Raw genomic sequence first — 22,419 nt, forward strand, 5'->3', positions numbered from 1 at the left:
CAACCAGCAAATATTGATTGTCTATCATTTGCCTGGCACTGTGTTAGGTAATGAGTACAGTGTACTGAGCAAACTAAATACAATCCAAGCTTTCCTGTAACTTACAAGTAACTGGAATATATCACAAAATATTATATTTCGTAACAAAAATGAATGATAAAAATCCACACATATATGGTCATCTATTTATGACTAACACACCACTACAATTCAGTGGTAAAGGGATGGTCTTTTCAGTAAGTCATGCTGAAGCAATCTGATAACCAAATGGGAAAAATAAATGAATAAATAAACAAACCTTGACCTCTGTACTATACACAGAAATTAATTTTAAATGGATCACAGATTCAAATGTCAAAGAAAAATAAATAAAGCTTCCAGAATACAAAGGAAGGGAATATCTTCATGACCTTGGGGTGGGCAAAAATTTCTCAAACAAGACACAAGAATATTAATCATAAAGAAAAAGATTAGAGAACCAAGATGGCACCATAGGTGAACACCTATACTTGCTGCCTCTCACAACCCCATCAAAATAACAACTAAAAGGCAGAACAACTACCACCCAGAACCGCGGGAAAGCTGGCTGAGTGGAAGCTCCACAACTAGAGAGGTGAAGAACGCGCATTGAGACTGGTAAGAGGTGCGGAGGTGAAGAAAGTGCTGGCATCTAGATGTGCTGCTCTTTAAATAGGGAGGGAGATACTAAGCTCCCGCTTGCTCTGACCTCCAATTCCGGGTGAGACTCTGGGGGACCCAGACACATCCGGGGAGAAACTGGATGTTTCAGGACAGGAACAAGGGCGGCTTTCTCTCAGAGGTGCTCGCAGCAATCATTGTTCCTGGGCTGGGGCACAGGACGCAGAGACCCGGGGACCTCTCTGGTGCAGGGCTGACTGGCAGCCATTACTGTTTGCTCCACCCTGGTGATTCCCAGAGACCCCGCCCCACCCAATTTACAACCCAACCCAAGCTATACACAGCAGCTTTTGCATATGAATGGCCTGTGCTCTCTCCACCTAAAACCTGTCAAACTGCAGCTGGGTCAGAGAGCCCAGCGCTTCCAAAAGAAGGCCCAAGGCCTGCAGCAGCAGCCTGCCTTGCTTCACAGCTGGGCCTCATGTGGGCACCTCCAAACCCCATACAAAGAGGAGGAATCTGCAGATCTCTCTGTAGCTCCTGCTGGGCGGCCCCCGACAGTGGCTGACCCTGCACCTCCTTGGAGATCCAAGAGCCAGTGTACCCAGTGGTCAGAGTGAGACCATACCGGATGACAGCTCTTTACATCCATAAGAGACACACTCAAGGGGCAGACTCAGTGAGCACCAAAGCCCCACTGAAGCAAGTCCTGCCCCATAAGGGTGTCTCCTGTGCAACAGATCTTCCAGTGTAGACACAGCTGGCCATCACAGCCAATTGGCCTGGAGGTCAATTCCTCCCAGTGATACCAACAGCAATCAAGGGTTAACAACAACAAGACTGTGCTAACAGCCCACAAAGGGGTGCATCAAGAATGTCCACCTCGCCGAAACCGGTTTGGCTCAGTGGATAGAGCGTCGGCCTGCGGACTGAAAGGTCTCAGGTTCGATTCCGGTCAAGGGCATGTACCTTGGTTGTGGGCACATCCCCAGTAGGGGGTGTGCAGGAAGCAGCTGATCGATGTTTCTCTCTCATCGATGTTTCTAACTCTCTATCTCTCTCCCTTCCTCTCTGTAAAAAATCAATAAAATATATTTAAAAAAAAAAAAAGAATGTCCACCTCAGGTGACTGGGGAGGCTGAGCCACTGGGCCCTATAGGACACCTACCACACAAGGCCACTCTATCAACTCAAGGAGACTTAGCAGCTACCCAGTACATATAAACAAACACAGGGTTTAAAAAGGACACATATGTAATACCCTTTGTAATACTTTAAGCAAAAAAATAAATAAATAAATAAATAAATAATAAAAAAAATAAATAGAATTCTTAAAAAAAAACAAAAAACAACAACACAGGGAAGCAGCCAAAATGTGGAGACAAAGAAACATGTCACAATGAAAGAAATGGATAGCAAAATACTGGATATAGAGTTCAAAACCACGGTTAGAAGGTTACTAAAGAATCTTCTAGAAACCTCCAAGAAATTTAGTGAGACCCTCAGGATATGTAAAAGGATCAATCAGAAATTAAGCATACACTGACTGAAATAAAGAATAATATACAGAGGTCCAACAGCAGACTAGAGCAGGGGTGGGCAAACTTTTTGACTCAAGGGCCACAATGGGTTCTTAAACTGGACTGGAGGGCCGGAACAAAAGCATGGATGGAGTGTTTGTGTGAACTAATATAAATTGAAAGTAAACATCATTACATAAAAGGGTACGGTCTTTTTTTTTTTTTTAGTTTTATTCATTTCAAACGGGCCGGATCCAGTCCGCGGGCCGTAGTTTGCCCACAGCTGGACGAGAGGATTGAAGAATCAAGGCAAAGATTTGAAATACAAAGAAGCAAAAAACACCCAACCAGAAAAGCAAAAAGAAAAAATAATCCAAAAATATGAAGATAGTGTAAGGAGCCTCTGGGACAACTTCAAACGTACCAACATCTGAATTATGGGGGTTCAAGAAGAGAGAGCAAGATATTGAAAACCTATTTGAAAAAATGACAGAAAACTTCCCCCACCTGGTGAAAGAAATAGACTTACAAGTCCAGGAAGCACAGAGAACCCCAAACAATAGGAATCCAAAGAAGGCCACACCAAGACACATCATAATTAAAATGCCAAGAGCAAAAGACAAAGAGAGAATCTTAAAAGCAGCAAGAGAAAAACAGTTACCTACAAGGGAGTGCCCATTTGACTGTCAGCAGATTTCTCAACAGAAACTATGCAGGCCAAAAGGGAGTGGCAAGAAATATATAAAGTTATGAATAGCAAGAACCTACAACCAAGATTACTCTATCCAGCAAAGCTATCATTTAGAATCAAAGGTCAGATAAAGAGCTTCACAAACAAGAAAGAGCTAAAGGAGTTCATCACCGCCAAACCAGTATTATATGAAATGTTGAAGGGTATTCTCTAAGAAAAAAAGGGAGAAGAAAAAGGTAAAGATAAAAAATTATGAACCACAAAGTGACAACAAATACATATCTATCAACAAGTGGACCTAAAAATCAAATGAATAAAAAACGTGATGAACAGAACAGACTGGTGAATGTAATAGAATCAGGGGCATGAAAAGGAAGCAGACTGACAATTCTCAGGGGGAAGGCGTTGTGGGGGGTGCAGGAAAAGATTGGACAAAGAGCTTACACCTATGGACGAGGTCAGTAGGGGGGTAAGCCTGGAGTGGGTTGGGAACCGGGTGGAGGGGAGCTATGGGGGGGAAAAAGAGGAACATCTGTAATAATCTGAACAATAAAAATAAATAAATAAATAAATAAATAAATAATTATGGGGGGGGAGAAAAAGATTAATAAACTGGACTTCATTAAAATTAAGAACGTCTTTTCATCAAACCTCATCGTTAAGAGAGTGAGAACGCAAGCCACTGACCAGGAAAACAAAATTATTTATAGTACATATACCTATGTACAGCAGGGTGACTATCTATCCTATACTAATAAAAGAGAAAAATGGTAATTGGCGTACAACCAATACCTTTTTCATTGGCTAATCAGCGAGATATGCAAATTAACTGTCAGCCAAGATGGCGGCTGGCAGCCAGGCAGCTGAGAATAGGAGGCTTGGTTGCCCCAGCGATGGAGAAAGTCAAGGATCCCCGCAGCTGCAGGGCTCTGAGCTCCTGAAGCAACAACTCCAAAAGATACAATGTTTCAATTATAGAAGCTAAAAGATGGCGGTTAATTTGCATACTCAGGCTCCAAGCAGAGCGAAGCCAAACAGCCCTGAAGCAGCAGGGCAGAGAGGCCTCAGGGCCTGGGATCAGGGGAGCCGAGAGGCGTCCTGGCCCTGGGATCAGCGGAGCAGGGAGGCTTCCCAGCACCGGGATCAGTGTGACAGGGTGCGGAGCTCCAACCCTCTGATCGGCCCTGCTCTGTGCATGACAGGAGTGGTGCTGCAACCTCCCTATGGACCCTGCCTTGAGTGTGCCAGGGGGTGGTGCCCCAACCCCCCAATCGGCCCTACCCTGAGCATGACTGAGGGTGGCATCGCAACCTCCCAATCCACCCTGCTCTGTGCATGACAGGAGGCGGGGCCCCAACTCCCCAATGGGCCCTGCTCTGAGCCCGACCAGGGGTTACACCTAGGATTAGGCCTGCCCTCTGCCACCCGGGAGCAGGCCTAAACCAGCAGGTCCTTATCTCCTGATGGGTCCCAGACTGTGAGAGGGCACAGGCCAGGCTGAGGGACCTCCTCTCCCAACCCCGAGTGCACAAATTTTTGTGCACCGGGCCTCTAGTATATATATATAAGCCTAAGTGACCGTTACTACCAGTAGACCAAACAACCAGTCGACCAGTCGCTATGACATGCATTGACAACCAGGGGGCAGATGCTCAATGCAGGAACTGCCCCCTGGTGGTCAGTGCACTCCCATAGCCAACCTCCTGTGGCCAGCAAACCTCCCATGGTCCCTCCCTCCAGCTGGCCGGCCCTGATTGGGACTGAGTGAGATGGCCCCAATCAGCCCCGATTGCCAGCCAGGCTGAGGAACCCTACCTGTGCACAAGTTCGTGCACTGGGCCTCTAGTATTTAATAATACTGAATAATTCATACACCTGACTCATAATCAGAATGTATAAAGAACTCCTACAAACCAAAGACAAGACAACCCAATTTTCAAAATGGGCAAAAGTCCTAAATAGAGAGGACCTGGGGAGGAAAGGAATATTGACTTGGACAAGATACAAGTTAACCTTCTGAGATGCTAAAAATGTTCTATATCTTGATCTAAGTGATGACTACACAGGTATGTGTATATAAGTCATCAAACTATGTATTAAAAGTATGTATAAAAATATTTTAATTTAAAAAAATAAAATTTATAAAATAAGAGATATGTATACTCTGCTATATGTAAATATCTCAATTTAAACGTTTTTTTCTTAATTTTTTATCTTTCTCTGACTGGCTTATTTCACTTAACATAATGCTCTCCAGGTCCATCCATGCTGTTGCAAATGGTAAGAGTTCTTTCTTTTTTATAGCAGCATAGTATTACATTGTGCAGATGTACCAGTTTTTTAACCACTCATCTGCTGATAGGCACTTAGACTGTTTCCAAATCTTGGCTAATGTAAATTGTGCAGATAAGAACATAGGGGTGCATATATTCTTTCTGATTGGTGTTTCTGATTTCTTGGGATGTATTCCTAAATAACAATTATAATAAATGAATTATAGTTTATCCAGAAATTTATAAAGTAAAAATAATTTCTCTTAAGTTCATAACACATAACATTAATTTCACTATATTCATTCCTTGAAGCAAACGCTGATGTAAAAATTATTTTAACCTCTATATGTAAGCTTTCAATTATCTTAGTTTTTAATAAAATAGCATTCCTCGCTGGGCCAGCATGGCTCAGTGGTTGAGCATCAACCTATGAACCAGGAGATCACCATTCAATTCCCTGCCCAGGTTGCAGGCTTAATCCCTCAGTGTGTGGGGCATGCAGGAGGCAGCCGATCAATGATTCTCTGTCATCATTGATGTTTCTCTCTTTCTCTTCTTCCTTCCTCTCTGAATAAAAATATATTTTTAAAAAATAAATAATAAAACAGCATTCCTTAGAGACAACCAAAAATAAGTAAATTATATATGTAAAAGGCTAAGTGACTGACCATACGTCCATCGACCATCCAACTGGCTGGTACATATGACATGCACTGGCAACTTAAAAATAAATGCTGACTCGCACATGCACAATACATATAAAGCTCTTGCTGGCGCCAATCGCACATAACGCCAGAATGTATCTGAAGACCAACTATTGGTACCGGATTTTTAATATTAAGCTGAATGCTCTTTTAAATGATATATGTAAATTCAATTTATTTGGCAAAGTAATTAGTTAAAACTTATGTCATCGAATTTCAGAAACGCTGTCTCACATTCACATATTATGATGTTAGACAGTGAATCCAAATTATGAACGGAAGATGACACTAACCATATAGTTAAGGCAGAAATTCCGGATGAAGACCAATATTACTCCTTCAGGAACATCATGTTATAAATTAAAATTGAAAGTAGGTGCAATCATCACGTTACTGAGAAATCTTAAGAATAAATGGGGTCTTTGTAATGGTACTAGATTTATTATCAAGATTGTGACCTGCCTAAACCGGTTTGGCTCAGTGGATAGAGCGTCGGCCTGCGGACTGAAAGGTCCCAGGTTCGATTCCGGTCAAGGACATGTACCTGGGTTGCGGGCACATCCCCAGTAGGAGATGTGCAAGAGGCAGCTAATCGATGTTTCTCTCTCATCGATGTTTCTAACTCTCTATCTCTCTCTCCCTTCCTCTCTGTAAAAAATCAATAAAATATATTGAAAAAAAAAAAAAAAAGATTGTGACCTAACATAATCAAAGCTAAGGTATTAACAGGATCTGTGGAAAGAGAGGTTGCTCTGATCCCAAGAATTGATTTGTCCCTGACACTGGCCTCCCATTTAAATTAATTCAAAGACAGTTTCCCGTGATGCCACCATTTGCAATGACTATTAATAAATCACAAGAACAAACTCTAGACAGAGTAGGAATATTCCTACCTGAACCCATTCTCAGACATGGTCAGTTATATGTTGCTTTCTCTTGAGTTCAAAGAGCATGTGACATTAAAGTTCTAAATACTTCATCACAAGGGAAATTAGTCAAGCACTCTGAAAGTCTTTTTACTCTTAATGTGGTATACAAGGAGATATTAGAATAAGTTTAATTAATTTACCAGTCATTGTTTTTATCAATATTGTTTGTATATGTTTTATTTTTATATGTCTTTGTTGTTTGTATATGTTATTATTTATTAATCAATTTATATATTATTTTAATATACATTTTACTAATTTTCTTTCATCTCTGACACTTCTATTATAGAGAAAGGGCAAATAGCGATATTAAAATACTTTGTATTTTCATTTTATAATACTCTATTATATATACTATTTTGACATGTAATTTTTTGCAGTAACGTATTTACCGCAAGAATCTTTCTTCTAATTAATTTCTTTTCAATGTGCACGAATCCGTACTCTGGGCCCCTAGTTTTTAAATAAATGGTCAGAGGGGAAGAGCACTGTGAGGCTGGGTGAAAAAGTAAAGAGATTAAGAAAAGAAAGAAACCTCATAGACAAGTATGGTGCTTACCAGAAGGAAAGGAGGTTAAGGGGATGTTAAAGAGGATAAATGGGGGCTAAATGGTGAAGAAAGGAAACTTGACTTGGTGCGGCGAACACACAATACTATATACAGATGTATTATAGTATCATACCCCCTGAAGCCTATATAATTTTATTAACCAATGTCACCCCAATAAAGTCAATTAAATAAATAAATAAATGGTAAGAAAGCCTTTACCTTACATAAATTCACTTTCTAGTCACATTTTTTTAATCTTTATTATTGGGAAGTATTACATATGTCCCCTTTTCCTAGTCAGGTTTAAATATTTTTTTATTGATTTCAGAGAGGAAGAGAGAGGAAGAGAGAGAAACATCAATGGTGACTCATTGATGGGCTGCCTCCTGCATGCCCCCGCACCCTCCCGGGAATTGAGCCCAGAACCTGGGCATGTGCCCTGATCTGGAATCGAACTGGCTATCTCTTGGTACATGGGTCAATGCTCAACCACTGAGCCACACCAGCAGGACTGTAGTCAATTTTAAATTTAAAAAATATATTTTTTTCAATATATATTTTTAAAAGGAGTATCAATTGCTTAAATTACAATTTATAGATTACTATTCCCAGACTAATTGAGTTAAAAGTGCTTCTATACAGTTTTGTAGCATGTTACCCTGTTTCTTTAATTAATACTGTGATTTCCCAAAATTGTAGGTGTTTTTATAATTAAGTTGCTCCATCTTATACTAGGTTAGTTTTTGGAGCATTTTAACAAATATATGATGTGCCTCTTCTTGTAATTAGGTTGGTCTTCTGAGCATTTAACAAATATATGATGTGCTTCTTGTAGAATAGCATAGTGCTCAAGAGTACAGATTTTAAAGCCAAACAACCTAAATTTATATCTTGCTTACTAGCTGTTACTACTCTAAAACTCAGCTTCTCATCTCTAATACAAGGCAGGATACCCAGCCTTTTTTTTTTTTTTTTTTTTTGAATAGAGAGGAAGGGAGAGAGAGATAGAGAGAGAAGTATGTGAGAGAGAAACATCAATCAGCTGCCTCCAACATGGAATCGAGCCCACCACTTTTTGGTGTACAGGACAACACTCCAACCAAACCATATCAGCCAGTCTCCTAAATTAATGAGGACTCACATTAAACTTACCCATCTGGGAGGCAGGTTTGAGACAGCAACACAACAAAGTGCCAGTCTAGATCTTTGGAGCTACTCAAACCTTCCCATAACCCATTTCCTGTGGTACCATGGGCCACTAATTTACTTTCCAATCCTCTGCCTTCTAGCATCAGGCATAGGAATCACATTATTCACCAATCTCTATGGCCTTACATCTCTTAAGTAGTCAACTCTACCCTTTCATCTACCTTCTTCTCTATCTCTTCTCTAGCCCACTAAATTCCTTTCCAGAATAATACAATTTCCTTAAATTCTGAATCTTCTTGAACATTTCCTCCACCTTAGTTTAACTGAATCCTAGATTATTGACTACACTATTTTTTTAAGACACTCTCTCAAGAAGCTTCTTCTCCCACTTACAAAATTATAAGTTAATAATTTCCTCCCCCAATCACCATTTCCAATGAATATTCTTTCTTTATTGCAATAATTCCTTTTAATTCCCACAAATTAGCTATATTACCTTACCCATACTTGTGATCGCCGTATACTGAGCCAAGACCAGGTCTCTAACATTCCTAGAATATTCTGATACTTGATTCATAGTTTTCCTATCATTACAATCTACCATCATTCTGAATCTCTAACACTTCTATTAATCAACTCAGTCAATACAAAGGACTGACCTTAATTTACTCTAACAGCATCCTGTACATGTCCCCATTTCAGAAACATACACTCATGAATGGACTTAAGGAACAGTGTTGTACCTTTCAAGTTCTCAAATGAGAACCTCTCACTCTACAACATAATGTCCTCTGACCCTTCCATTTCCTCACTCACACTAAACCCATTTTTGCCTCCACATTTTGTCATACCCTTTAACCCTAATTAAAACTAAATTCACTGGGGACGGCTGGGGAGAGGTCAATGGGGGGGAAAGGAGAGTTATGTAATACTTTTAACAATAAAAATTTTTATATAAAAACCTAAATTCACTTTTCTTCCATATTCTTCCTAGAGGACTTAGCACTGCTGAAGACACTTAATATGAGAACTGCAGCTATTACTACTACACACTCAAACTTTTTTTAACAAAGATTTTTACATTATAGTTCGTTTATTAATCCCTAATTGACCTCCTACTCTATTTTGAGCTCCCAATACTTGAAAGTCTTTCTTTCTCAAAAGATGATTTTTGCCTATGTCCCTAGATCAGCGGTTCTCAACCTGTGAGTCACGACCCTTTGGGGGTGGAACGACACTTTCACAGGGGTCGCCTAAGACCATCGGAAAACACATATATAATTACATATTGTTTTTGTGATTAATCACTATGCTTTAATTATGTTCAACTTGTAACAATGAAAATACATTCTGCATATCAGATATTTACATTACGATTCATAACAGTAGCAAAATTATAGTTATGAAGTAGCAACAAAAATAATTTTATTGTTGGGGGTCACAACATGAGGAACTGTATTAAAGGGTCAGGGCATTAGGAAGGTTGAGAACCACTGCCCTAGATCCTCAAGCATGTCAAACTCACGGCCAGCGGAACACCCCATTTAAATAAATGAGGCATGCGGTCTGCCAGCCATGAGTTTGACATGCTTGCATGAAACTGGGGAAGGAGGAAAGTTTCAAAATCAAACAAGTTTGAGAATCACTTCACCTCTTGGAGAAGCACAATGTATAACACCATAGCAAAAATCCTGTAGTAAATACAATTTTCTTGTCAAACATAATTGTCCATGGAGCCTCCTTTTTTCCAAGTAGGCTCACTAATGTCCTGTGACAGTAGAAGAGGTTAAAATTATAAATTTGTAGTCAGGAAAACCAGGTTTTGATTCCTGGCTCTGCTTCTTACTGTTGCTTATGGTTGCTTACCCTCCCTAAGTCCCAGTCTGCTCATCTGTAAATTAGAAATAACAACTACCTAATAAGACTTTAAAAAGAATGAAAGTTTGTAAAATTCTTAGCATACTGTCTAGTACCTACGTACTAAAAAAAAATTTTTTTTTTAATTTAAAAAACCACATACAGCCCTGGCTGGGTAGCTTAGTTGGTTAGAGTGTTGTCCCCATAAGCCAAGGTTGTGTGTTCTATATCTCAGGGCACATACAAGAAGCAACCAACGAATGCATAAATAAGTGGAACAACAAATCTCTCTCTCTCTCTCTCTCTCTCCCCCCACTTCTAAAAAAAAAAAAAAAAAAAACATGTACACTTAACTCAAAAGAGAATGAACAAAGATAATGAAGAATGTTGTCTGAAGCAACCAGTTGAAAACATGAAGTTTATTTAAACTTTCCTGTATTAATTCAAAAACCCATTTATGAATTGTGTTTTATAACTCTAATATATGTTTACGTTTTTTTGTTGTCATTAAATGGTCATTCTTCCTTGGATGATCCATGAATTTAATTATTATTTCATTCAACTGTCAGGAAACTGTCTCTGGTGCCAATTCTTTTTTTAATCTGTCCCCAACTAATTTAGTGCTTTTGGAACTTGGAAATAATAAAATTTTTGCAATAATTCCTTTTTGCTTATGAATAATTTTAAAATACAGATTCAATGAACTTTGAAGAAAGGCTTGAGAAGCTTCTAGCAGTGAATTTTAAACTCAGGTAATGACTACCCCTAAAGCTGCATGAGGAAGCACACGAATGGCGTCTCATAAGCAGTGTGCATTTTCCGAATGTGTCCATTCTACTGGAAGGTTTCAGGGGAGGAACAAAGTACTTTAAAGCAAATGCTATGATGAACTGGAGGCATACACACTTTTCTCTATATCCATGTATGTATTTTCAAATGCAAATAATATCTCTAAATACACACACAAAAACAACACTGGTTGCTTATGAAAGGGATTTCAGGTTTTCAACTGCTTCAGGCAATGTCCCAGCGATCTGGGTTCACTCTCCATTGCGGATAAGGGCAGGAAAAAAAAAAAAGTTCGAGATGCACTGCCGCCAGGGCGTTCTTAAATAAATTTGGAATTGTTAAGGCTGTCTCTGCAAAAATAAAAGGCACACTAAGGAATGAGAAAACGAAACAAAACAATTGATCCATCAGATGTTTCTGATGTAGTACCCAAGACTGAAGATGGTCATGTACACCATAACATAAAGCATCCCAGGCCGGGTAGCCCAGTTCCTTAGAGAGTCAAGAGTGAGGGTTCAATACCCAGTCCGGTCAGGGCACATACCAGAAACAACCAATTAACGCATAAATAAGCGGAACAACAAAAATCGCTTTCTCCTCCCCCGCCCCCCTTCTCCTCTCTCAAAAATAAATAAACCCTAAAGCAGCGGTTCTCAACCTTCTGGCCCTTTAAACACAGTTCCTCATGTTGCGACCCAACCATAAAATTGTTTTCGTTGCTACTTCGTAACTGTAATGTTGCTACTGTTATGAATCGTAATGTAAGTATCTGATCTGCAGGATGGTCTTAGGCGACCCCTGTGAAAGGGTCGTTGGACCGCCAAAGGGGTCGCGACCCACAGGTTAAGAACCGCTGCTCCTAAAGCAATTGCAAAAACAAAAATATGCTGAGAATAAAGACACACGAAATAACGGCTTTAAATCCTTTGTTCGACTTTGTAATCGCTTTTAGAAGCAAGAGGAGACTGGAAAAGTAAGGTTACTTAAGCGGGCCAGTTCGGAAGAAGGGAAACGTGCTGCAGCATTTATCTGACGAGTGAAGAGTTCACAGGAAAGCCCCGCCGCTCCGCTCTAGCAGGAGGCAAGAGGGCAAAAGAAAGGGGCACCAAGGAGCTCCAAGGACCCGGGGAAAGGGGGGTGAGGCGCGGAGGAGCTGGAAACGAAACTGGAGCCTCGGTGCCACTGGGAGGAAGGCGTGGCAGGAGAGCGGCAAGCCAACGGGGAAGATCTGCGGGCGATCGGGCTCCTGCGGGGCGCTCCCGGCTGGAGGGAAGAATTCAAGGGGGTCGCGGGGCAGAGCTGCCGAGGCTTCGGTGACAGCTCGGAGCCGGGGCGGGGGCGACCTCCGGCTCTTCCATTGTGCGCGCCCCTCCGCTCGCTCGCTCCCTCCCCTGCCCACCCCACCCCGCCCCCGCCGGAGCGCGAGCCCTCGCAGCTCCGGGGCCGCAGCAGCCGCCACCGGGCCCTCCCATTCGCCCAGGGAGGAGATAATCCGCTCGGCCCTCCTCCGACCGGTCCTCACCCGAAGAAGCTCGGCGTCGCCCGGCCTTCCTCTTGTCCATCTTCTCCTCCCGCTGCTGTAGTCGCAGTTGCAGTCGCTGTCACCTCAAGACCCCTCAGGCTGGGGGAGGGAGGGGGAGGGGAGGGGGGGGAAAAAAACAGGAAAGTGTCAAGCGCGCTTGCGCAAGAGTCGGCGTGTGCCCTCAGACCGGAAGTCATCCGTGCCTCCCACCTCCACCCGGAAGTTACTTCCCCGGACTTGTTTTCCTGGCGGGTTGCCGCCGGTAGTGGTTTACTTGCCGGGGGCGGAGGGGGTTGTTTTTTGGTGTGTTTTTTTAGTGGCGCTTTTCTTAATTGTGTGTCCCAGCCACGAAGTAAAGGTGCGAAGTTTTAACCTGAGACCATCAAAGGCTTTGCCGACTGGGAAACTAGCTTGACTGTAAAACAGGAACATTTCAGTTCTTGTTCCCTGGCCAGCTCCCTGGTGTATGCCCTTGGTTTGGCTCAAATAAAAGCTTATAAAAAAATCACACCAAAGCCCTGGCTGGTTTTCTCAGTGGCTAGAGCATCGGCCAGCAGACTGAAGAGTACGGTTGGATTCCAGTCAAGGGCACATGCCTGGGTTGCGGGCTCCATCCCCAGTAGGGGGCGTGCAGGAGGCAGCCAATCAATGATTCTCTTCATTGATACTCATCACTGATACTTCAATCTCCCTCTCCTCTGAAATCGATGAAAGCATATTTTTAAAAAAGAATTCTCACACAGAGTACAAAAAAAGGGAAACTAGGAATTCTACTGGTTCACTAGATCCCGTGAGGTGGTGAAAAAATAAAGTTATTCCTTTTGCAGTTTTACTTTCCTCGGGATGGATCTCTCCTGTATCTTTGTCCTCACCGCGCTTCCTCAAACAGAAACCAAAAGATCTAGCAATTGATTTAGCAGTTTGAGTGGAAATAAAGTCAGCTGAGAAAAAAAATAGAGGATCTCTTTAAAATTCAAGCTCCTTATTTTTAAAGGCGGTGGAAGTGGGGCGCTGAACATCAACTTTTAAAACATAAAATGCTGAGATGATAGAAAGTGGGTGGATGGCCCTAACCGGTTTGGCTCAGTGGATAGAGCGTTGGCCTGCAGACTCAAGGGTCCCCGGTTCAATTCCGGCCAAGGGCATGTACCTTAGTTGCGGGCACATCCCCAGTGGGGGGTGTGCAGGAGGCGGCTGATCGATGTTTCTAACTCTCTATCCCTCTCCCTTCCTCTCTGTAAAAAAAAAAAAAAAAAAAAAAAAAATCAATAAAATATATATTTTTTTAAAAAGTGGGTGGATGTAAACTGGAATTCGTTCAACTAACTTTCATTACTGTTCTTAAGCGCATAGCCTTGTCCTCAATGAACTCAACTTATAGACTGATTATTTTTTATCCTTTCGAAGAACCCATCAGTTTAGATTATTGGCCTATTTGGCTGTAATGTACTTATTTGAATAATGTGTGTGTGTGTTTTTAATTTGTAAGTTTTAATAGCATTAACTTGATCAAAATTCAGCAGAGCACTCTAGTCAGAGTCAGAATAACTGTAGTTGCACTGTTCTAAGCTAGAAGCAACCCTGGGGATACTTGAGTTTACTGTCAGCTTCGCTCTCCCGGTTTTACCAGGGTCAACAAAAGGACTTTCCCAGCCCACCACTGGAGCCCAGTCTCGTGCTTCCTGAGTCTGCGGACTAATTACTGTGTGGTCTGTGCTGAGGTCAAGGTAAGCCTCATCCAGGTGGAAGGCCTATTGGGCTGGGCCCCAGCCACTGGGTGCAGCACCTTATTTGGGCTGGAATGACTGAAAAGCAGCAGTACTTAAGGGGTGACTGAGTGTGAAGTTCACCACAAGGGTTTCATTTAGAGGCCCTCGTTTGTTTAACAAATAACTTTGCTTACTGAAAAAATATCTGAGTTTTAAGTTTACTCAGGAATCAACCTTTTAGGATAATTAAACGCAAGAACTAAACCGGCTTAATTAGCCAATTTTATAGGAAACAAGTTAACTGCAAAGATGGAAATAGAGCAGAGAGTTGGAAACATAAAAAAGGAAATGTAAGTATGGCTAATCCGTTTCCCCCCAAACTAGCAGCTTCCACGAACAGTGATTTTAAAGTTTAGCAGTAAGAAGTAAACTTATGAGAAATGAAATTATAAGAAGTTAATAAAATTATTCAACTAGCAAATATATTTAAATGTGTCACTTCTGCTAAAAAAGACTTAGTGAGCCAGTTTGTTTCTTTGAATTGGAACTTGTTTTGAAGAACATATTTGAGGATAAATGATCTTTCAGCTCAAGAATTTCTAAGTATAAGAGGAAAAGACAAAGAATTACACCTCTTTTAACCGATATTTTTATTGTTTTAGCTTTAACAATCTACTGCATAATTGACTGTATTGCAAACAACTAAAGGGCCAAAAAGTTCAGTTTCTACTTTTGAGGGAGTCATTTAACAACCTCATTTTGCCTTTTATGAAAGACTAATTAAAGGATTTTTTACAGTGTTTTATGATGTTCAGTGGAAAGCTTCCTAATTTAAAAATATGAACAAGGGCCCCCAAAAGTGATGATTTTTCTTAGTGTATTTGGGGGTAATGTCATTTCTTTTATGTACACTTAGTTCACACCGTATAGAGCCTTCTTTTTTAAAATATATTGCTTTTTTTAGAAAAGGAGCGAAACATCAAGTTGTTCCACTTATTTATGCATTCATTGGTTGCATCTTGGCTAGAGATCGAACCCACAACCTTGGGGTATCGGGACAACACTCTACCCAGCAAGGGGCTAGAGCCTTGTAAATTAAAATATTTTTATTTGTTTGTTTTGTTTTGTTTGTTTTTTAATCCTTACCCAAGGATATTTTTCCTTTGATTTTTAGAGAGAGTGGAAGAGAGAGGGAAAGATAGAAATATCAATTGTTGTGCCCAGATTTCAAAGTTCCCAGGACCCCCAGGGAGCCAGTCAGTCCGATGCAAAAGCAAAGAGTCACCTATTTCAAACCCGGGTTTGGCTCCCCTGCCACACTCACCGATGCAACGGTAAGCTCCAGTGGCCGAGAGAGCAAGGCCTGATGGGACAGGGGGTTTTAAAGGGGGGTGGAGTGAGGGCAGGAGAGGGGACTGTGGGCCCCGCCGATTGGCCAGGCGCGAGTCGGGTCATCTCTATGGCACACACGTCCCTTGCTTGTCATTGGTTAGTTTAAAGAAATCCTGGGCGTGGCCAGCAGGGGCCTGGGCTTCCGGGAAGAAGGCACTCTCCTGAGCACATGGCTGCCGCCCCAAAAATGGAGGACCCAGGGCAAGATGGAGAGCGCAGTCCTAGCCCCCCCCAGGGCGAGCTGAGCCCGGGCTCCAGGGGCCAGTCCGGTTGCTGGGGGTCCAGTAGATCCACCAGTTCCAGCCCAGGCAGGAAGTCCACGTCCTCCATCTCGTTCCCGGGGGCGTCGGCGATCGCCTCCTCCTCCTCCTCCGCTGCTGCCGCCGCGTGGGTCCGGTCCGGGGGCGGCGGGCGGGTGGCAGCCTGCGCCGGGCTCCCGCCGTGGGCTGGGGAGTTGGTGCCCGAGGCCGCCAGCAGCATGGTCGGGCCCCGAGACGACTAGCCCTTTCAAAATATGAGAGAACTACATCAATTGGTTGCCTCCTGCATGCACCCTGACCAGGGCCCTGGTTGGGTCGGCAGGGGAGGAGAGAAGGAGCCTGCAACCGAGGTACGAGGTACAGTACGTGCCCTTGACCAGAATCAAACCCGGGACCCTTTGTTCCGCAGGCTGATGGGCACTCTGTCCACTGTGCCAAACTGGCTAGGGCTAAATTAAAATAATTTGAGAACAGAAATTCATCACTCAAAGATTTATAAGAAGAGAAGAGAGGCCGAAACCGGTTTGGCTCAGTGGATAGAGCGTCGGCCTGTGGACTGAAAGGTCCCAGGTTCAATTCCAGTCAAGGGCATGTACCTGGGTTGTGGGCATATCCCCAGTGGGAGATGTGCAGGAGGCAGCTGATCGATGTTTCTCTCTCATCGATGTTTCTAACTCTCTATCTCTCTCCCTTCCTCTCTGTAAAAAATCAATAAAATATATTTTAAAAAAAAGAAGAGAAGAGAGGATGGACTGGTTTTATCATAATGGGTACGGTTTTTACCGAGTGTTAGAAGTGTGTATTAAGTATTTAAATTAGGTGTTCATTATATTTTTTAACAGTAGTGGGTATAGTTTTAATAGTTTCAAGGCCTAGGAGCAATGTGAAATTAACCCTGAGAGATTAATGAAATCTACAAAAGCCCCTTTCTTATCACAAGTGAATTAACTTTAATCCTTCCTGGAGGGTATGTTTTCATTGATCTTAGAGAGAGGGAGAGAGAAAAAGGAAGAGAGTGGGAGAGAGGGAGAGGAAGAGGAGTATTGGAGTAATGGTTCATGGTGCTATTCACCTCATCTTCACTAGTAATTGATTCTTATCCTTAAAATATTGAGAATTTTTATGTGAAGGAAGTTTTTCTTCCACAGATAAAGTAACATGTGATTAATTAAAGATAAAGATAGGTTGTTTAGTTTCAAAGATAATTTTTCAAGTTGCCTTCATCTTTATTAAATTTATTGGGGTGACATTGGTTAATAGGATCACATAGGTTTCAAGTATACATTTCTATGATACATGATCTGTATTTGACTTTAGATGGTGGGAACACGACAACTTTCCTTTTAAGGCAATCAATAATTGCAACTTAAATGGAATCGCCTGTTCCCAGACATTATGAAAACCTGCAGTAACTCAGAGTATTTGAGCAGTAGATGGGTAATCTTTTGTCCGGGAAACTATGGGAGGAATAGTGTATGTGTCAGCAGTGGTTGGGGTGGTATCTGGCTGAAGATAGCCCCTGGCCAGAGACAGTACTCTGCACCCCTCCCCTCAACTTCTTGTCTTGCTTGTAGGAATGAATTCAAAGGAGATAGCAAATAGCAGCAAAAGCAGGCGAGGATTTATTTGTAGGAAAGAAATATATTCAGAACCTGAGCGGGCAATTCAGCCTGCTAAAACCAAACCAAGTGCTCTGCTTTGGTGATGTTCCGGATTCTTATGCCCCTAGACTAGAGGGTCCCTCAATAAGTCTCCCCTTCCCTTATTTCTCAAAAAAAAAAAAAAATCTTTAAGCTATAAAGCTCCTTCACCCAGGTGTCATGCCACTGGTTAGACCACATTCTGAAGGGACTCTAACTCTTTCCTCTTCACCGAGGGATCTGCCACCTGCATTGTCTATTTTTGGTTTGTCACATCTCACATATTCCCTCCAAGCCCCAAGTGCCTTTCCCAGTCCCTATCTTTCCAACTGCCTACTGTAACATATGCATGAAGGTCTCTACATTTTCATCTGGCCTGGGGACTGAGCCTAAGGTATTCTGTACATATACCACTAACTTCTTTGAAATGTTCTTTCTTAAAATGTGTTTTTTTAGCATTTCTACTAATTAATACATTTAGTTGATTTTAACAGAAAAATTCATGCTATAATTTAGTAAAATTGAGACTTTAGGTGGTCTCATCTTCTTTATCGTTTAACTTTTGGTAACCACTTACCTCTGAATAATTCAAATCAAGGCCCATAGGATCTAGGATTGGACTGAGTCAGTAAATCCAAAATGTAGCCCTCAGGGAGCCTTTTTTTTTTTTTTTTTTAATTACCTATTTCCAAGTCTCACCTCAGACCTTTTGAATCAGAATCTCCTAGAAGTGGGGTCTAATAATCTGTATGTTTAAAAGGTTTCACAAGAAGAGGTATCAGGTCATTGTTGTTGTTTTAAGTATAAAACTAAACTATAGGCCCTAGGGCTGCATACACAGGAGATAAAATCATAAAGAAATACAAAGCAGTGGTTAGTTTTGAAGCAAGGGTGCTTGAAGGCACATTAGGGAGGAATGAATGGTAAAGCCAGCCTAGTTACAAGGTTGTTTCTCTTTTTTGTTTGTTTTTTTAATATTTTTATGGATTTCAGAGAGAAAAGGAGAGAGAGAGAGAGAGAGAGAGAGAGAGAGAGAGAGAGAGAGAGAGAGAGAAACATCAATGATGAGATAGTATCATTGATTGGCTGCGTCCTGCATGCCCCCCACTGTGGGGGATCTAGCCCACAACCCAGGCATGTGTCCTTGGCTGGAATTGAACCTGGGACCCTTTAGTCCGCAGGCCGAAGCTCTATCCACTAAGCCAAACCGGCTAGAGCTCTTTTTTGTTTTTAATGAAAGAAATGAATCACCTAACAAATATGCAATGAAATATGAGACTCCTCTCACTCCAGGAACCTCCTGTCCCAGTTCCTCTACCCAAAGGCAACCACTGTTAATGGTTTCTTGTGTATCTTTTCAGAAATGAGACATTCTCTGTACACACAAACATATATATGGATATGTGGTGCCCCTCCCCCCCCCTTTTCTTTTTGCTCAGTGACAGCTGTGTGGTGTTTCTCTTTGTAATAGTTCACTAAACTATTAATTTTGAAAACTTGGGGATTCTGTCACATACTCAAACTTGGGAACCCAAAGATTTGGTGACATCTGTTTGGTTTTTTTTTTTCTTTCTGCCCCCATTGTCCTATTTTCTATAGATCTTTGCCTCAGGTGGATTAAATTCAGCTTCTGTTGTCTTTCCTAGGGAAAGATAGGCAGGGGAAAGGATACTATTTAGTTTGCTCTTTTTTGAACACCTGCATATATAATTTCATAAGTTCTATCATTTTTCTACTATCTTTTTTAATGTGTTTTTATTGATTTCAGAGAGGAAAGGAGAGAGATAGAAACATCAATGATGAGAGAGAATCATAGATTAACTGCCCCATCCACACCCTCCACTGAGCATCGAGCCCACAACCTGGGCATGTGCCCTTGACTGGAATTGAACCCAGCTCCTCAGTCCGCAGGCCGACACTCTGTCCACTGAGCCAGACTGGCTAGGGCTCTACTATTTTCTATATTTTCTAAATGGAATTGTATACAGGCGTAATTATTTTTCTTAGAAAAACTCATAGTTAAAAAACAAAACTCATAGTTGCATTCTGTATTGGGAAATAAAAATAGTGCTTTTAGCCCGGCCAGTGTGGCTCCATGATTGAGCGTCGTCCCAGGAACCAAGAGGTCACTGGTTCGATTCCCAGTTAGGGCACATGCCTGGGGTTGTGGACTCGATCCCCTGGTGGGGGGCTCTCTAACCCTCTCCCTTCCTCTCTCTAAAAAGCCATAAAAACATTTAAAATAATAATAACAATAGCCACACCTACAACAAAACATAGCTGTGTCATCACCTAATCCAGATTACTAGAATGACCTAATTTGAAATTCTCATTAATTATTATATACTATTCTTTTTTTATTTCCTTAAATGTCGAGTAAGACTCCCTCCACATTCTGTGTGGAGTAGGGTTTGGTATCTGAAAGAGGAGCCACACAACAAATGAGAGGAAAAGACACAAGATAATTTTGCAATATTGGGGGACCAGGCGGGCAAGTCCCAAAGAACTTCCACCACTGCTCAGGCTGCTCCAATCTTTTATTGATCTGGAGTAGCCCTTAGGGTAAGGAGGTTTCAATGACACACAGATCAGCAAACAATTTCCAGGAATAGACAAAGTATCTGATTAGCTCATCAATAGATTTCTGGGAGTAGGCAGAGTATCTGATTAACAATAATCAACAAGGATCTACATAAGTATCTAAGGAATTAAGGGAACTAAGGTGGGGATGCTTCAACTATTATTACCTAAATTAACTGGGTGGTGCACAGTTCTGACCTTTGCTAGAACTTCAAAGGTTACTAGCTTTTGGGGGGTCTCTGTCTAAACTCAGCTAGTGAAGACAATGAATGGACTCCGGCAATTAAATGTAAAATGACTAGACCACTTAGTATAGGAAACTAAGTGTCTAACAAATTCCCTCACTAAATTTTTGGTGAATGGATTAAATAAACAGTCAAATACTATGCATTTTTAAGATCACTGGGCTCTGGCTGGTTTCCACAGTGGTTGGTTAATGGCACATACCTTGATTGCAGGCTCCATCCTGGTCAGGTTGTGTGCAGGAGGCAACCAATTTATGTGTCTCTCTCCCATCGATGTTTTTCTTTCTCTGTCTCTCCCTCTCCCTTCCATTCTCTCTAAAAACCAATGGAAAAAATATCCTCAGGTAAGAATTTAAAAAAAAGAAAAAAATATCACTGGTAAAAATTAATTTTCTCTCAAGCTTATAGACCTTCTTTGGGCATGTCACTTTACCTTTATAGCCTCTATAAAATAAAGTTATCTATAAAATAAATATATTAGCTAAGAATATCAATTGCATCCCTTGCAGCTCTGACAATCTTATTCTTGAAACTAAGCTATCTTATTCCAATCCATTCTTTAGAAAACTAAGTACATAAAACAATTTCATTCCCTCCTTTATTTTAATGGCCCATCTTGATTTGCAAAAGAGAGAACAAATATATTTAGATGCATAGGATATTCTGTAAAAATAATTCCTAAATTGAATTTTTAAAAATTTATATATATTTTAGAGAGAGGATGGGAGAGAAACATCAACTTGTTGTTCCACTTATTTATGCAATTTTGGTTGACGCTTGTATGTGCCCTGACTGGGGATCAAACCTGCAACCTTGGCATAACAGGACGATGTTCCAACCAACTGAGCTATTCGGCCAGGGTATAAATTGATATTTATTAACTTTAGAATTATAGAAAAAGTCTCTATAATTGTTTAAAACTATGGATGCATCTTTCTTCTGTATACTTTATACAGCTACAGGACTTTTGCTCTTTTTTATGCCCTTACCAAAAATCTAAAATCCCAACAATAATATTTAATTGCCTACTACTCACCAAGCACTATTCCAAGAACTAGAGCTCCAGCAGTGAACAAAACTAAGTCCTTGTCCCTGCTCTCATGGAACTTACATTCTAATGGGAGGAAACAGACAATGAGCAAGTCTATGTCACTTGCTAATAAGTGCTAAAAGAAAAGAAAAAGAGAGAGAAAATGGAAGAAAAGAGGAGAGAGAGAGAGAGAAAGGAAAGAATAGAATAGATAGGGAGTGAGGAATGCTTATAGGGGATTGCCCTTTTAGATAGAATGCTCAGAGAAAGTTTCTCTGATCAGTTAAAAGGCGGGCAGAAACTTTAAGAAAATGATGCCCAGCCGAAACCGGTTTGGCTCAGTGGACAGAGCGTCGGCTTGCGGACTGAAAGGTCCCAGGTTCGTTTCCAGTCAAGGGCATGTACCTGGGTTGCGGGCACATCCCCAGTAGGAGATGTGCAGGAGGCAGCTGATCGATGTTTCTCTCTCATCGATGTTTCTAACTCTCTATCTCTCTCCCTTTCTCTCTGTAAAAAATCAATAAAATATATTAAAAAAAAAAAAAAAGGAAATGATGCCCGAATGATATCTAGGGAAAGAGTGATCCAAGCTGTAAGCATAGCAAGGGGGAATGCCATTAAACTGGAGCTTGCTCCACAAGTTGGAGGCAAAGAGGCCAGGTGTGGCTAGAGTGAAGTAAGGAAGAGAATGATTGTAAATGACACCTAAGAAAGCTAAGAACCAGGTCATGTAACTAGATGAGTAAGTAAGTGAGAGAATGGAAAGAAATGACACTGGAGAGCTAAGGGCCATGTGGGACCTTGTAGGCTGTGGTAAAGACGGGCTTTTATTCTGAGTGAGAGGGGAAACCATTGAGAATTTTGAACAAGGGTGTGGGTTCCAATTTAGATGTTTTGAAAACATCTAAATTGGATTTACCATGTGGAAAACAGACAGCAG

General features: G+C 41.4%; 1 protein-coding gene across 13 annotated transcripts in view; it reads right to left on the reverse strand.

The window, feature by feature from the left end:
• The window catches only part of SENP7 (SUMO specific peptidase 7), a 174,117-nt gene extending 161,341 nt beyond the window's left edge, over positions 1 to 12,776 (reverse strand). For 11 of the 13 annotated variants that reach the window (XM_059688021.1, XM_059688020.1, XM_059688017.1 and 8 more), the window contains exon 1: positions 12,624 to 12,776. In XM_059688021.1, the coding sequence (XP_059544004.1) occupies positions 12,624 to 12,663 (40 nt within the window). In that variant the 5' untranslated portion in view covers positions 12,664 to 12,776. The remainder of the gene's footprint in view (positions 1 to 12,623) is intronic. The other 2 variants (XM_059688019.1, XM_059688018.1) reach the window with 2 other exon arrangements.
• Positions 12,777 to 22,419: the final 9,643 nt, after the last annotated feature.

Source organism: Myotis daubentonii, chromosome 3 (genome assembly GCF_963259705.1).
Source record: "Myotis daubentonii chromosome 3, mMyoDau2.1, whole genome shotgun sequence".
In the NCBI taxonomy this organism is placed as follows: Eukaryota; Metazoa; Chordata; class Mammalia; order Chiroptera; family Vespertilionidae; genus Myotis; species Myotis daubentonii.